General features: G+C 33.4%; 2 protein-coding genes and 1 pseudogene across 2 annotated transcripts; 2 read left to right on the top strand and 1 right to left on the bottom strand.

Moving 5' to 3' along the window:
* The first annotated feature begins 4,513 nt into the window (after positions 1-4,513).
* LOC107432005 (protein SCO1 homolog 2, mitochondrial-like) lies at positions 4,514-5,895 on the top strand (annotated as a pseudogene).
* Positions 5,896-7,320: 1,425 nt separating this feature from the next.
* Positions 7,321-8,440, bottom strand: LOC107432012 (PLAT domain-containing protein 3). The gene is made up of 2 exons (XM_016043064.4): positions 8,284-8,440; positions 7,321-8,162 (listed from the first exon to the last, which is right to left on the bottom strand). Exons 1-2 carry the CDS (start codon positions 8,353-8,355, stop codon positions 7,671-7,673), a joined length of 564 nt encoding a protein of 187 aa, XP_015898550.1. The 5' UTR covers positions 8,356-8,440; the 3' UTR covers positions 7,321-7,670.
* A 6,149-nt stretch (positions 8,441-14,589) lies between these two features.
* Positions 14,590-15,475, top strand: LOC107432006 (NDR1/HIN1-like protein 13). The gene has a single exon (XM_016043058.2). It carries the CDS (start codon positions 14,660-14,662, stop codon positions 15,473-15,475), a length of 816 nt encoding a protein of 271 aa, XP_015898544.2. The 5' UTR covers positions 14,590-14,659.
* The last annotated feature ends 426 nt before the right edge of the window (positions 15,476-15,901 follow it).

Genomic DNA, 15,901 nt, shown 5'->3' on the forward strand with positions numbered 1-15,901 from the left:
CATTGACTACATAGCCCTTTCCCATGAACATCCCAAATTTGGACAAAATAACCTTATCTGACTTAAATATTAAGTGAAAATCATGTTTTCTCAGCAGCGATCCAGATACCAGATTCTTGCTAATGTCTAGAACATACAGTACATTATTCAGAGTCAGCTCTTTTTCTAATATCATCTTCAGGATTACTTTGCGCTCACCTTAGATTTCTGAGGTAGCGAAGTTACCCATGAACAACTTCTCCCGATTCTTCTTTGATTCGAAGGAAGTAAACATGCTCCTATCCAAACACACGTGGCGGGTCGCACCAATATCTACCCACCACTCTCTAGGATTAGATCCCATCAAGTTCACCTTAGATATCACAGCACTAAAGTCAATGTCATCTACATCACTCGAGTGATGTCCTTATCACCTGTGCCTAGTTCCTCTTTCTCTTTGGCAGCCTGCATCCCGTAGCTCTGTGACCTATCTTGTCACAGTTGAAGCACTCGCTTTGAAACTTGGCCTTCTTGGAGATTCCTCTTTTAGTCCCCAGCTTGGAAGCTTTTCCAGTTTTCTTCTTGTTCTTGGAGCTCTGACCATGCTTCACAACATGAGCTTTCAATATGGCCTTCGAAGCTCTCTTATCAGACTTTCTATTGTCATCTTCAATGTGAATCTTGCTAATAAGAGCTTCCATATCCATCTCCTTTCTTTTGTGCTTCAGATAATTTTTGAAGTCACTCCAACATGGAGGTAGCTTCTCAATCATACAAGCCACTTGTAAGGCTTCATTCATGATCATCCCTTCAGGAAGCATTTCTTAAATTAGCACTTGCAACTCATGTACTTGATTCATTAATGGCTTCGCATCCACCATCATGTAGTCTAAGAATAGGCCTGTAATAAACTTTCCTGAACCCGTATTCTCAGTCTTGTACTTCCGGTTCAGTGTTTCCTACGGCTCCTTAGCTGACTTCGTATCACAGTATACACTATATAGGGCATTAAACATACCATTTAGGATATAATTCTGACATAAGTAATCAGAATTATTTCATGCATCCATTACCATGAGTGTCTCCTTATCAATCTCTTCGTTACTGGGTGGTGTATCTTCAGTCAAGTACCGCACAAGTCCTAATGTGGTTAAGTAAAACAGCATCTTCTGCTGCCACCTCTTGAAGTTTGCTCCATTGAACTTCTCAGGTTTCTCTGCGTGACTAGTAGAAGGAGGCATCTGAATCCCAGAAGTTTGAATTGGCATAGTTCTATTGTCTCCACTTGCCATTTCTGTATAATCACAAAAACAGAAATCAATTTGTTATTATTATCTATCTCAACAAACTAATTAAAACCAATTTCCAAAAGGAAAACATACAAAAATGTGATTTTTAGTATTTCTATATATACCACAAAATTTTTATATACACCCACAAATTTACTGTTCATGCATAATTGTTTACCGACATGTGTCACTGTTCACTTCAACGTGGCACACTACCACATCATTATCATGCTGATGTGGCACCGCCACATGGCAAGCTCTAGCTGACGTGGCCCATGCCATGTCATCGCTCGTTGATGTGGCAGCCGTTGCTGACGTGGCAAGCAACATGTCCACGATTGATAGACACGTGTCACATGCATTAGGTCGACATGTGGCGTACCCAAAAGATGACACGTGGCTGACGTAGAAGATGGACACGTGTCACCATTCGCTGGGTGACATGTGGCTTCACGCCTAATCGGCATGTGGCCTCGCCACGTGTCGATTTCTCATCGCGACTCGTGGTGAGCCCATTTTCAATCGGGTCGTTTGTCTTGGGCCGGGGTCTTGGATTAAACAGTAGTATGTTCTAACCACGGGCTGGGCTTTGAATCTGGGCTAGACCCAACAGACTGTTCATGCATAATTGTTTACCGACATGTGTCACTGTTCACTTCAACGTGGCACACTACCACATCATTATCATGCTGATGTGGCACTGCCACATGGCAAGCTCTAGCTGACGTGGCCCATGCCATGTCATCGCTCGTTGATGTGGCAGTCGTTGCTGACGTGGCAAGCAACATGTCCACTATTGATAGACACGTGTCACCCATAGAAACCGACACGTGTCACATGCATTAGGTCGACATGTGGTGTACCCAAAAGATGACACGTGGCTGACGCAGAAGATGGACACGTGTCACCATTCGCTGGGTGACATGTGGCTTCACGCCACGTGTCGATTTCTCATCGCGACATGTGGTGAGCCCATTTTCAATCGGGTCGTTTCTCTTGGGCCAGGGTCTTGGATTAAACAGTAGTATGTTCTAACCATGGGCTGGGCTTTGAATCTGGGCTACCCCCCAACAGAATTTTAAAATTCAGGCCCACTGACTCAGAATCCTACCCAAACATGTTTTCCAACTTGTTAACCTGAATTTCAACCCATGTTCAACTTCTAGTTGGGTTTTCTTGACCTGTTTTCCTAGAAAATGGGTTTTTCCAATCCGGTTCGAATTGCTAGCCAAATTCCACTGTTATGGCAACCAAAAAATGCCGGAAATACACCAAAAAGTTTAGAAATTAATGGGCAATTCAGTTTTTGGAAAAAATTTTGATTTAAAACAAAATATAATAATTGCCCAAAAATTTTTAAACTTCACGGGTTTGATGCAATTTTTTTTCCCTTTTATTTCCACATTCAAATCAAACAAAACAATTATAAAATCACAGATCTAAAAGGAAATAATACAATCATGGACAAATAAAGTTTGAATTAACTAAAATTAACAAAATGCCCAAAGAAACATTCCCCTCACACTCACAGGTGAAAAGAAAAAAAATTTTTTTTTTTCCTTTCTTCATCAAAACTCGTAGCACACAGTTCACATAACCAAATATATATGTATATATATAAACATATATATGCATTATATACAACAACCAATCATAATAAATAAATAAAATCTTCACATATATATACATGTATAAAAATCAAGAAAACGTCTTAAGATTGTTGCGAAAATATAATTGAATATATATGTAAATACATATGGAAAAATTAATGCAAAATAAATAAAATTACATAAAATAATCAAATAAATTTTAGAACTTGTAGATCCTTGCTAATGGTCTGTTCTTCGTAGAATTAACCTAGGCCTGTGTGGTATCACAATGTCTTTAAGATGTTTTCGTCCACCGGTGCAGGAGTTTTGTGACAAACGTCTCCCAAGATACAATAGCTTCAAAAGCTTTCAGATCTAGCACCTCTGAAACTTTTCTCTTTGAACTATCAGCACATCTTTACTTTACCAATATCACTATTTTTCTCTCTGTGTTTTTTTCACGTATTTTTTTCAAAAGTTTTTTCTTTGTATTTTTTGAAAAAAATTATAAAAACTGAAAAGAACATTGAAAACAACGTGTGTGCTTAAACCTCTCAACTCATAGTTTTTGTTTCCTTGAAACTTTCAACACTCCTTTTTCAAAATAATATTTATTTATTTTATTTTAAACAAATCCCACGAAATACAACTGTTAGGAAAATACATCACAGGCCCAAAACTTTTAAAGGCCCAAAATCATTCACAATTGGTTTTGGCCCAAAACTATAACAGTTGTCACCAAAACCATCGATGGTGAGGTTGAGAACGCAGATGGGACCGTCGAGGCAAAGCCCGCACCTGCTGAAAATGTCGAGATTGCCCCTCTCGAAGTAGCTGTAGCCGGGCTCCATTATCCCTCCCCACGTCTTGAGATTTTTGAATTTGATGCCGTGGCCGTACTCATCATAGAGCATGACGTTGACGATGGAGTCCGTGCCTCCCTTGAAGATCGATCCCGTCCTCACGTAGATCGTGTACACACATTCATAAAGCTGCATTTTCCATTTCTAATTAACAAAAAAAATATATATAAATATATATACATACTAATTAATTTTCAGATTAATAAAAAAAATGAAAATAGAGATGAATATTCAGAAAAAATATTACAGAAGATTGAGTGAAGGCTAAGAAAGTGAGAGACAAAGCGAGAGAGAACAAGAGAATGTTGCTGAGGAGCCAATTAAGAACAATCAAAATATTCCCATCGATGAAAGGTTGCTTTTGGGCCCTTTAGTACATTGTCTGAAAGCAATCAAAATATTGAGCATTAAGCATTGCTCTCCTGTGGCCCAACACAACATGTATAATGAATTGAATCAAGATCCAAAAAATACAAATTTACAAATAAAAACAAGTATTGCTATTTGCTTGATTGTTATACCATTGGGCTTTGCAATCTGGATACGAATGAAATTTTGTAGATTGTAATAGTATTTACGAATGCACTTGCTTGAAGTGATTTATTAATTAATTGCTAGATTAGTTTCTTACTAAACTCTTTATCTGCTGCTTGCAACATTTGAACTATGAGAACTGGCTCAAGTACTAATGTAACTCCATGGCAATTTTAGATGTTTCCAAGTTAGTTGATGAACAGAGGACCTTGTATTGTGAAAGACCAAATGATTTGCCAATCTTACTCTTTCTCTCTTTTCTGGATCAGGCCAGGGAAGTAGCTCTAGTAGAAATATTGTCAAGGGGCCAATAATTGGTGGTCCATACCTTCTGGGAAACTGGGTTCTCCTTTACTTTGGATATACTTCTTCTCCTGATGTTGGGCCAGAGCAACTTCAAATTATGGACGAAGCTCTGGAAAAATTAGGTTTGACACTTGATTTTGACATCATATTTCATGATCTACTTTTTGTTAATTTGCTTGCTTACTTTGTATTCTTAATTGGTACAAGAGTCAAAATACAATGCTAAGGTTCTACCGGTTTTTGTTACAATTGATCCACAACGTGATACACCAGCTCAACTCCATGCTTACCTTGAAGGTCAGGCTTTTCCCAAAAGCTGAATTTGTGTATGCGTGCTTTCTCTATAATTTTGCATGCATGTGTTATTCATCTATATGCCAAACACTTGGATTCAAATGGTGTGGCTCATACTTCTATTTTTTGGTGCCCTCAACCTTTATGAATGCAGAATTCGATCCAAGGGTTTTAGGGTTAACAGGAGCTGTTTCAGCTGTAAGGCAGATGGCGCAGGAATACCAAGTTTAATTTAAGAAGGTTAAAGAGGAAGGGGATGATTATCTTGCTGAATCTTCGCACAACATGTATGAACAAGCCGAACCCTTATACATTTTCGAAATCCTTTCTGGTTGAGCTGAATGTGGATGTAATCCATCTTAAAACGAGCAGGTATTTGAGGAACCCTAACATGGAAGTTGAGAGATGCTTTGGTGTGGAGTACGATGCTGATGAACTATCCGAGGCAATACTAAAGGAACTCAAGAGTCAAGAGAAACCCAATCCAGTGACCAGAAAGGTTATGATACTTGTACCCATTTTTTTTTTTTTTAAATGGCTTAACACAAATTTTGTGAGCTTTATCCTAACGATCTCCTCAATTAATTATTTTTTCTGTGCTATTCAAAGAAATTTAGTGGCAGTATGATCCTTGAAAGACTGTAAATATATTTTAGTTTCTGATTGAAAATGTTAACTCGTAACCTATAGGGTTTTGAATTTCTGAGTCATATTCGGCCTACTGAAACGGTATATACTTTTTTTTTATTCTTGAGACTATGCTTATTTGATCAGTATGTTTTATGTATTTATATATGAACCATAATTGCTTTAAATAGTTTTTATCCCAAAAAGAAGATAATTGTTTTAAATAATTGTTTGAAATAATAACATTTTGTTTTATAGCAACTTTCTTTGGGTTTGTCGCCAAATGCTGGTCATATATATTATAAACATATATATGGCAGAATTCTAAGTTTCATTAACCTTCTCATTTGGGACGAATAATCCACCTAACCCATGTTTTATTGTGAATTCTGTGTGTAGCACGTGGACGCCTGAAAGGTCCATGTGAAATATTAATTTTCTTGATTTTTTTTTTTCAAGGTAATCTATTAATTTAATTTTCTAGATTGGTTTCAGTTTCATATGATTATTTAGAAGTTGTTCAGCGAACCCATTACCTTATTATCCCCCAACCAGTGGCACTGATTTTAAGCTTTTATACTTAGTTTTATCCCTCATTTTAAATATAAAAGTAGATCTTTGTTAGACTGTACGAATAGCGTAACCAAACAGTTTAAGTAATGTGCATGCATTTTTTCCTATTCCCTTTCAAATTCCTTATAATATGTATATATATTAATCCTTTTTGCAAAATGAGTGAAATACAATCTGAATAATTGAAGGATAAAAAAAAAAAAAAATCTGAATAAGCTCAATAAAGATGGAAAGAGGATAGGAGTCTGGAAAAAACCTCAATATTCCAGAAGCATACACCCTCTCTCTCACATCACATCGGTGTGAATTCTACACTTTATATGAGAAAGAGCATGTGAAAACATTGCATAGATAGGAATGTAAATACAGTGCAGAAGAATTTCTTCTCTTTCTCGAAAATGAATAGATAAATAAAAAAATAATGGTGGTATGGGGACCGTGGGGCCCAAATGCATTCATTATAGTGATGAAAAGTGTAAAAAAAAAGTGGTAAATTGAAAGCCAAAACCCTACAACTTTCTTCGTTCGTATACATCATGTAGTGGTGGTGTGGCATAGTACAAAAGGTTGAGTTAATTATTTATTTTCCCCCTGAATACTGTATATCTTTATATCACACCAAGACACTGTTCTTGTCGCTTAAAATTTTCACCCTTTTTCTGGCCCTTCTTCATAACATCAGCATTTATTAGAAATTGAAAATAAATAAAAACTAAAAAAGAAAGACTCAAATTAGCATGTCTAGCGCAATCAAAATTAGAATTTAAAAAATGCATATAATCATATTCATAGGTTTGATCTTGGTGATAATAAAAAGTATTGAGAATACAAACATATATAATGTTCAGGGTTTAAATCTTCACTTGACAAGGATGCTCCTCCCAAATTGTAATGATAAAAAATTAAAAATAAAAGCATATATGGATATGCTTAGTCATTATCAGACACACGTCTTTACATAATATCACCGAACTTTTCTTTAAAAAATAAAAAATAAAAAATAAAATTGACAAATTCTAGCATAGAATAAGATAAACCATCCGTGGATCATGACCACCTAACTCCCATTGGTGGATATCAGTTATTTCCAATTAATGCACCCATTCAAGACTGCCACGACAAAATTTTCAGATGTATATAAAAAAAATAAATTTTCAAATCTTGACTTGGTTTAAACAAAATCATATTCACATGTCGTAAAATGTATATTGCCACATCTTAGAAACCCCAATTAATATTTATTATTTAAAATAAAAGAGTCCGATGAATCCGAAAAGTGCCCTCCATTATTTTAAACTTTTTTTTTTTTTGAAGACCCAAATTAAGCAACTTTTACTTGGGCTTTTATACAAACACCACCCTCTAAAATTTTCTTTTCGGGTCTCCGAGGACACATCGCAATGCCTGATTTGGATAACCAAACCACCAAACAAAGAAAAACAGGCAATTTCACTGCTCAAAACAATAACCACGGATTACAATAAACCCTACTTAGACTCACACTCTCTTAACATTAATAACTTACTACATTTCATTTACTCTTACACTGGACAGGAATTAAACTAACCCAACATCCAAACACCACCCCAAAACACCTATCATCATCATCATCGCTCTCAAACAACAGATTTCAATTTTAAAGGACGAGACGAAGAAGCAGATGAAGAAGAAGACTTGATCTGGAGTTTCTTATCGGCGAAATCATAAGGACAGTCGTTCCTGATGGCGGTGAGCTCGTACGGCGACGTATCGGTGGCGAGCCACTGCTCGATTGTGAAGAGCTGCTGCTTGCACTGGATGTGGGGCCCGGTGGTGGTGACCTCCACGTAGTTGCAGTACCAGCCGTGGTGGTCACCGGAACCGTCGGAGGTGAGGTTGAGCGCGCAGACGGGAGCATCAAGGCAAGGTCCGCGGCCGCTGAAAATGTCGAGATTGCCCCTCTCGAAGTAGTTGTGGCCGGCCTCCATTATCCCTCCCCACGCCTCGAGATCTGTGATCTCGACACCGTAGCCGTTTTCGTCGTAGAGCCGGACGTTGATGATGGAGTCCGTACCTCCCTTGAAGATCGATCCCGTCCTCACGTAGATCGTGTAGACGCATTCATAATCCTGCATTTTCCATTTCCAATTAACAAAAAATATGAATACATATATATATATATATATATATATATATATATACTAATTAATTTCCAGATTAATAAAAAAAAAATAGAGATGAATATATTACAGAAGATTGAGCGACGGCCAAGAAAGTGAGAGACAAAGCGAGAGAGAGCATGACAGTGTTGCGGAGCTCCATTTTTGGAAGAGATAGTGATGAGTGAAGCTTCCTTTGGGTAATATTTATATATCTATTTTTTAGAAATTTCTATAAATATTCATACTTTCACACCGGAACAAAAAATTGGGGTAAAAAAAAAAAAAAAAAAAACAAAAAAACACGTTTGTTTTTTATTTTTTTATTTTTTAGGCCCACTGGTGGGGGAATTTCTAGTGCGTCTTGAATGACATAGATTGCCACGTTGCGGTCATCGGATGGTTGACAAATTCATATGGATGCAGATATGGTTGTCTTCTAGTCAATAAATAGTTTTACATGTATGGATTTATTTGCCACTGTTACAGATTCAATTTGCCTATCATCTTCTTTTTTTTTATTTTTTTATTTTTTTTATTTTTATTTTATATTTTTTTTATTTTTATTTTTAATTTTTGTTTTTTTAGAGATTTAATGATGCTGACATTTATCTTATTGACTAATGTCAAAATTTAATCGACATAATATATTTAATATTTCATAATATGTTCAAAAATAAAAAAGTATATATATATATAAATTATATTATTTTTTATATTAGTGGTCAATTTTATGATGAAGTAGATAATATAGTTGTAGAAATTTTTTATTTATGTTGAATCATGAGAAAGAAAGAGATTTTGGATAATTTATAAATTAAATAAATTACTAAAAAAATAATTAATTTTATAAAACTCTTTAAAATAACAAATAAATTGGGAAAAAATGGTTTTATATAAAAACAAATATTTTTACAAGAATATATATTATTAGAAAGTAATTTTATGAGGCTAGCCATATTTTGGTATGTACAGTGTGAAACAATCCAACAATATAAGTGAATTTTTAGTTAATACATAAATTTTAAATTATCTCCTTGCCTGACGATTAAATAAATTCAAATAGGAAAGCAAATAATTGAAACTAATTTGAAAACATATATATATATATATAAGTAATTGACTCAATTGCACTGTAAACTTTATAAAATTTTCTCATTTTGGTCCTTAAAACGTACTAATACTTTCAATCCCTATAACTTAAGTAAATTTTGCAGCTAAAGGACAATTAAATACAGTTATTAAAAAATTCAATGTAAATTCTAGTATTTGTTTAATATAAAAATCGCATTTAATTTAATTCAGAGACTAAAATGCCAAATTACCAAAAGAAAAAGGCCAAAAAAGCTAATGGATATAAGTGTCAATATTAGTATTCTCAATTTGTGCCACGTGTCTTATCGACGGTATTGCAGTTGTTCTCTCTCTCTCTCTCTCTCTTTTAATAATTAGTCGCAATATAACTTTTTTTTTTTCTTTTTAAGAAATGATTGCAATATAACTTTTTTGAGAAAATTAATTGTCACAATTTTTTTTTTTTTTTTTTGGGTTTAAAAAGGTAGCCAATGGCCCCAAGAAATGTCACAATTTATTTTACTCATGTCATGTTGATTAATACAGGGCGCCAAATTACCTTTCAAAAGAAAAATAAAAATAAAGCCGATCATGGCCATTTGATTATTTTCCCAGTTAGTGTTGCCACTCATAAAATTTGGAAAAACTAAACCAATTTCTAATTATGTTTTGTAAATTACATAGGTATTTTGCATTCCACAAAAACTATAAAACTTTAAATTATTTATTATATTATACTATACTCCATTATGTATATTTTCTATAAACTTAAAGGTAATTTAAAAAAAAAAAAGCGCAAAACTGAAAACATTACAGTAAAACAAGTTTTATTCAAACTATATATATATAAAAACTATAAAAATTTGGTAAACAAATAATATGAAAGAAATGTTGGCTAAAAATTTATGAAAGAAATGTGTGTCACGTTTGTAGGCTAAATAAATAATTGCAACGGTGCATCGGTGCGTCATTGATGTATTATAAAAAATGAGAGTACGTACCCAAAAGTCACGGTCAGATTACAGAATTAGCCCAGCTATCACGGTCTATCGCATAGCCACATGGCATGTGGGGTCCACTTTAACCTGTACAAATTGCAGCGAAAGGACGGTGAAGTGGTGAAGAGCAGTTTCGTTGTTTTGGCAATTACTCAAAACGTTTTCTTTTTTGGGGTTATATTGGAGAGAGAGATAGGTTTGGTTTGGGGGATAAGTTCGTCAATCTCTCAACGGAAAGCTCTGGAACTTTGTATTGCCCAAATTCGCATATTCTAATGGCATATATGATATATCCTACCTGCCACGTCATGCTCAGAAATTGGTGGCACAAAACTCGGATTTACATATTTATCCTCCAATCTTAGACCCTGGTCTGGGGACGTAATCGTCACAATACAAACAAATCAGCCTTGCTTTGTCTTGGCATTGGACCATCTTTTTTTTTTTTTTTTTTAAAATTGTTTTCAAATAGTCAGATGCCAATATTCAATTGCATATTGAATTTAGTCTTAAAGAGACAAAATGCTGTCAGAATCCATCATTTTTGAAAGTTAGATTTTAGATTTGGATCAAATGCAATCGCTTATTATTATTATTATTTTTTTAATAACCTAACAAAATTTTTTTGCATAGGTTTTAGATTTGGATCAAATGCAATCGCTTATTATTATTTTTTTTTCTAATAACCTATCAAAAAATTTTTGCATATCCAACAAAAACAGTTTTTTGGCACCCAAAAAAAAAAAAAAAAAGAATGAAAGAAAGAAAGTGGAAAAAATGACACCAGTTTATCTTTTGTCAATTTTGTTCATGCCTTGGTAGTTTTTTTTTTTTAATTTATTTTTAGTGTAATTTTTATTTAATAAACTCTGTTTTCTAAATAGGTAATTTATAACCTGCATTAACGATGAAAATCAAACATACCCTTCATAATTAAATTGAAAATCATTGGTTGCTCAGCTCATGAGTTACCCCTTTTACTACTCTCCCTATGAAGCAAACGACCAAGCTACACTCTACAGGTCTTGAACAAGCTTTAATATGTTTTATTATGTTTTCTGTTCATCTGATAAGTAGAGCTAGTTCTTTTCGAATAATCTGGATATCAATAACTTTTTATTATAACTTCTAGAGTATGTTTGGTATACAATAATGAACTGTAGTGATTTTGTTACATTCAATCGATATTTTACATTGTTTTGTGAAGGATGATGTTATATTATAATTTTTTTTTTATAAAAAATTAATTTGACAAAATAAAATTGATTTTTATTATATTCATATAAGTTTTTTAAATAATTATATTACTAAAAATATAAAAATTGGTCTTTTATCATTATTTACCTAATTTTTTAAAAAAATAATTATATTGTTCAAAATAGATTAAATTGATTCTTTTAATCCTTGTGGTTAATTTTTCAAAAAAATTACATAAGTTATAATATATTCAATTACGTTATTTTATTTTCATTTATGATAGTTTTTACATTTCTGAAGTCAAATTATATTAATTATTAGAATTATTGAAAAGTTTAACATTAAAAATAAAAAATATTTTGAATAAAGTTTTTATAGTTATTGCATGGATTTTATATTATATAAAGAAAGAAAAAGTAAAGATAAAAAAGAAAACAAAAACAAAAAAAAAAGTAGCATTTTTCTAAATAAAAAAAGGAAAAAAATTTGCATGCAAAAACCAACCCACTACTACCAACCCCCCCCCCCCCCCCCCCCCCCCCCCCCAAAAAAAAAAAAAAAAGAAGAAGCTTTTTGGCCCCAAAAAAACAGAAAAAAAAAAAAAGAAAAAAAAAAAGAGGAAAAATGGAACAAGAGAGACCCCACGACCCTTGGGTCAGATTGTGCGCCTGGTAAGGTATTAAAGGATGCCTCAAAAAGAGTTTCGCACACGTTGTGCACCACGTTTTGCTTGTCAAGTGCCAACCAAATGTACTACATGGTATTATTAGTGTAAGAAGTTTTTATGAATAGAAATTATAAATATTAATTATTTATTTGGTTATCAAAATTATTTAAAATATTTTTTAAAAAATAAAAAATTGATATTTTAGTGAAAAATATGATTTTAGAGTGGAAAGATTTTTATTAATGGAAAATAAATGACGTTTAATACTTTATATTTTTTGAAGTGTTGAATTTCTTTATAATAAGTGTCAACCTTTTTATAAATAATATTGATTTCTATAATTCAAAAATATAATATTATCTCTTTTCGTTTTATTCATTCATACATCCCACATTAACATAGAGAATGTTCACAAAAAATTATTCATTCATCCCACATTAACTTAGAAAATATTCATAAAAAATTCGTTATTTTTAAAAGATTTAAAATACTACTATTTTTAAAAAATAGTCATTGTAATTAGGGGGATATTCACCATCTGCTCTATCGTTTACCATGGGAGGGCGAAAATTGTCTTTAAGACCAAAGACTAAAAATTCTTTATCTTAACTAAATATCAACAGATTTTTCTATAATTCTCTTCTTATATATGTATTTGATGTTTATGTATCAAACAATTTTTTCTAAAATTTTCTTCTTATACGTGTATTTGATGTTTATATGTCTTTGCAGTATAATTTTCTATTATATGTATATTTGGCATTTATGTGTCTTTGCAGTAGAATTTTCTATTTATAACAATTATTGCAGTGAGGAGCTATTGTGCATCCTGCCAAACGAACCTAGATTCCAGGCTCTAGTACTGGAATTTCCCTTTTCAATTTACAAAATATAGGAATCACACTCTGATTCATATAGAAATAAATCTGTAAAACTACTCTATGTACTCCCACACTCTATCTAGGAGCAAAGTATTATTGCTTCTGGAAACACTGCTCTAACTTCCAACAAAAGGGTGGGATCTAGATGTAGCATCCATGTTTAGGAATATCCCACATATGCTTGCGACTATACGAATATCTATTGCCGAAAAGACTGTAGATTTTCTCCTAATTCACATACAAACCTTCTCAGGTTAATTAATTGCTATTTAATGCAAATCCGATGATGAGAGTTACAGGTAATTGAGGAAAAGGATCACAGCATGAAACGCTTGTCTAACCAAAATCAATCAGTGGTTAAGATTCTTGTAATTAATCTGATCAACGAAAAAGTCATCAAATTTATTCACCCAATTTTCAATAACAAAAGTAAGAATATATGTCACATTGTGTTATTGGGTTCACTTATATCTTTAGGCTATATTACCTGTGGACTACTAACATATGGTCCATTATTTGGTATCAAAATTTTTGATGGATGTAGAACTACTCTTATTTAGTTGCTAAGATTTTTAGCTTTTGTGTGACCAATCCAATGGTCATCGACCAAGCGATAATGTTGCGTTTCACCAACAATTTAGCTAATCAAATCATCGTCCAGAGAAGCATGTAGAACAAACACAAGAAAGGTGGGGGAAACCTGCAGCTCCTAAGGTTGACATTATATACACCATTTATATTGAAATAGAGAATATTCAAAACTTTATGTATTCTCTCTGTCTATATGGGTTTTTAAATCTTGAAAAATATCATTCTTATGAGGCTATGTTCGAGTTTATATTAGTGGATGGCATGGTAACATATATAATAAGCTTATAAAGCTAAAATCGTGGGTCGGAATGCGATAATTTTATATATTTATCATGTCATCATATCTTCCATTATAAATTGAAAAATAATTTACAGAAAATCAAATTTGTATATATATTTTATAATATTAAGACAATACTTAAAAACTTCTTGGATCTGGCTTTTCCTTGTGTAGCGCTGTAGACCAAACAAGGAAAGTAAGAAGCATGATCATTACAGGTTGTATTAATCAAAGAAAAGATATTGTTACATAGTAACAACATCCAGGAGAAATCTAACATATATGGTTGAAAACGAATCTCAGCATTACAAAATAAAAAGCACATTTAGACAATAAAGATTAAACAAAAACTTATTTTGATTTGAACCAAACGAACAGTTTTTGTTGATGAAAAAAACAGAAAAAAAAAAGTTTTATAACAAAGAAGAATAAACAGGTTGAAATTCAAGCTAGGATGATGCTATTCTGGGTTTTGTATTGACCTAGTAAATCATCCCAATTTAGTATAAACAATGTGGTTAGAAAAACCAGGCTAACTAACCTAAAGAGCTGCCCTAGCTAGCTAATTCTCATTAATCCTTCACTATTAAAAAAAAAAAAAAAAAAAAGAAAAACAAACAAACATAACAACAAACAAAACAAAAATTACCAAATTTTAAATCCTCTCCTACTCTACCTCTCTAACCCTAATTTTTCAATCTCCATGCAATTATCTTCTCCATTACTAATTAACTATCCCCATTACACTTTCTTTGTAAACCACCGCACTCCATTTTCCAATGGAGGGGCGGGTCCGCCCTGACATTGGCGAAGAACCTTCAGGTGACGATCCTCCCTTACTATCATCGCCGCCAGAGCCACCTACACTGCCGCTGCCACTACCACCACACTCCGACGGTGCCAGACGTTCAAGTGAGACCTACGTCATCCAAATACCCAAAGACCAAGTTTACAGGGTCCCACCGCCGGAGAACGCCCAAATCGCCGAACGCTTTCGCAACAACCTGCCGGAGACTAAAGGGAAGAAATCCCGTCTGTCTCGGCCGATGACGGTTGTGATAATCGTCGTCATTGTCTGCCTTGTACTTGGAATGACCGGCTTGATAACATACCTTATTTTAAGACCCGAAGGGCCTTCATTTTCTGTCTTCAAGGTCTCCCTTGTCAGCAACACCGCGAAAAAGAAACACCCGGAATATGAGATTTCTTTGAAAGCAAGCAACCCGAATAAAAGACTCGGCATTGACTACCAAACCAACGAGAATGTTACACTTTTGTTTGGAGGAAAATACATTGCTGGTGGAAGATTTCCACAACTATACCAAGAGAAAAACCACTCCATAACGGTGAAACTTGTGTTGGTTGGGAAAGAAGGAGTTTTGCCTCGTGAGATCGAGAAGAGCTTGAAGGAAACTACAGATGAGTCCAAAGAACCTATAACATTGTGTTTGGAAATGAATGTGAATATGAAGATGGATTTGGGGTTTTCTAAGATTTGGAGAATGGACTCCAAAGCAAGTTGCCGTTTCAAGGTGCGTTCGTTAGGTGCAGGTTCAAAAGTACTTTCGCAACAATGTCAAATTTCAAGCCTTTAATAAGGCGATTTGTAATTTGTGATGAAATATGAAGATATTAATATTATTATTTTTTAAAAAAATTCATCACAACGGCCAATTTTAATTAAATGTTCCAATTGCATGTGGTACGTGTTGTGTGTGATTATTAGAATTAATTTTCTGTTTTCGTTTTAGTAAGCAGTAGAAAGAAAAATTCCCTAGAAATTTACTACAGATCATGGTTTGTTTAATTTGTAGATCTTAATTTTATTGCATGTTAACAATATGTTAGTGATCTCTCTTGGTTCCTTTCCCACTTTAACAATACATATATGTATATATATATGTTAGACAACATTAATTTTATTTTTCTTTTCAATTTTACCTCTTCTCTTTATTGTTGTGTTTTACTTCATATATCCCTCCAATAACATATTGTAACTTGTAAGGTAATATCTGATTGTT

This window comes from Ziziphus jujuba, chromosome 7, assembly GCF_031755915.1.
Source record: "Ziziphus jujuba cultivar Dongzao chromosome 7, ASM3175591v1".
In the NCBI taxonomy this organism is placed as follows: domain Eukaryota; kingdom Viridiplantae; phylum Streptophyta; class Magnoliopsida; order Rosales; family Rhamnaceae; genus Ziziphus; species Ziziphus jujuba.

What these genes read in the sequence shown, in the direction of transcription:
- LOC107432012 (XM_016043064.4), bottom strand. Translation starts at nt 8,355, where the DNA reads ATGGAGCTCCGCAACACTGTCATGCTCTCTCTCGCTTTGTCTCTCACT. An exon ending in TGGCCGTCGCTCAATCTTCT is followed by an intron (nt 8,163 to 8,283) that starts GTAATATATTCA and finishes TGGAAAATGCAG; the next exon opens with GATTATGAATGCGTCTACAC.
- LOC107432006 (XM_016043058.2), top strand. Translation starts at nt 14,660, where the DNA reads ATGGAGGGGCGGGTCCGCCCTGACATTGGCGAAGAACCTTCAGGTGAC.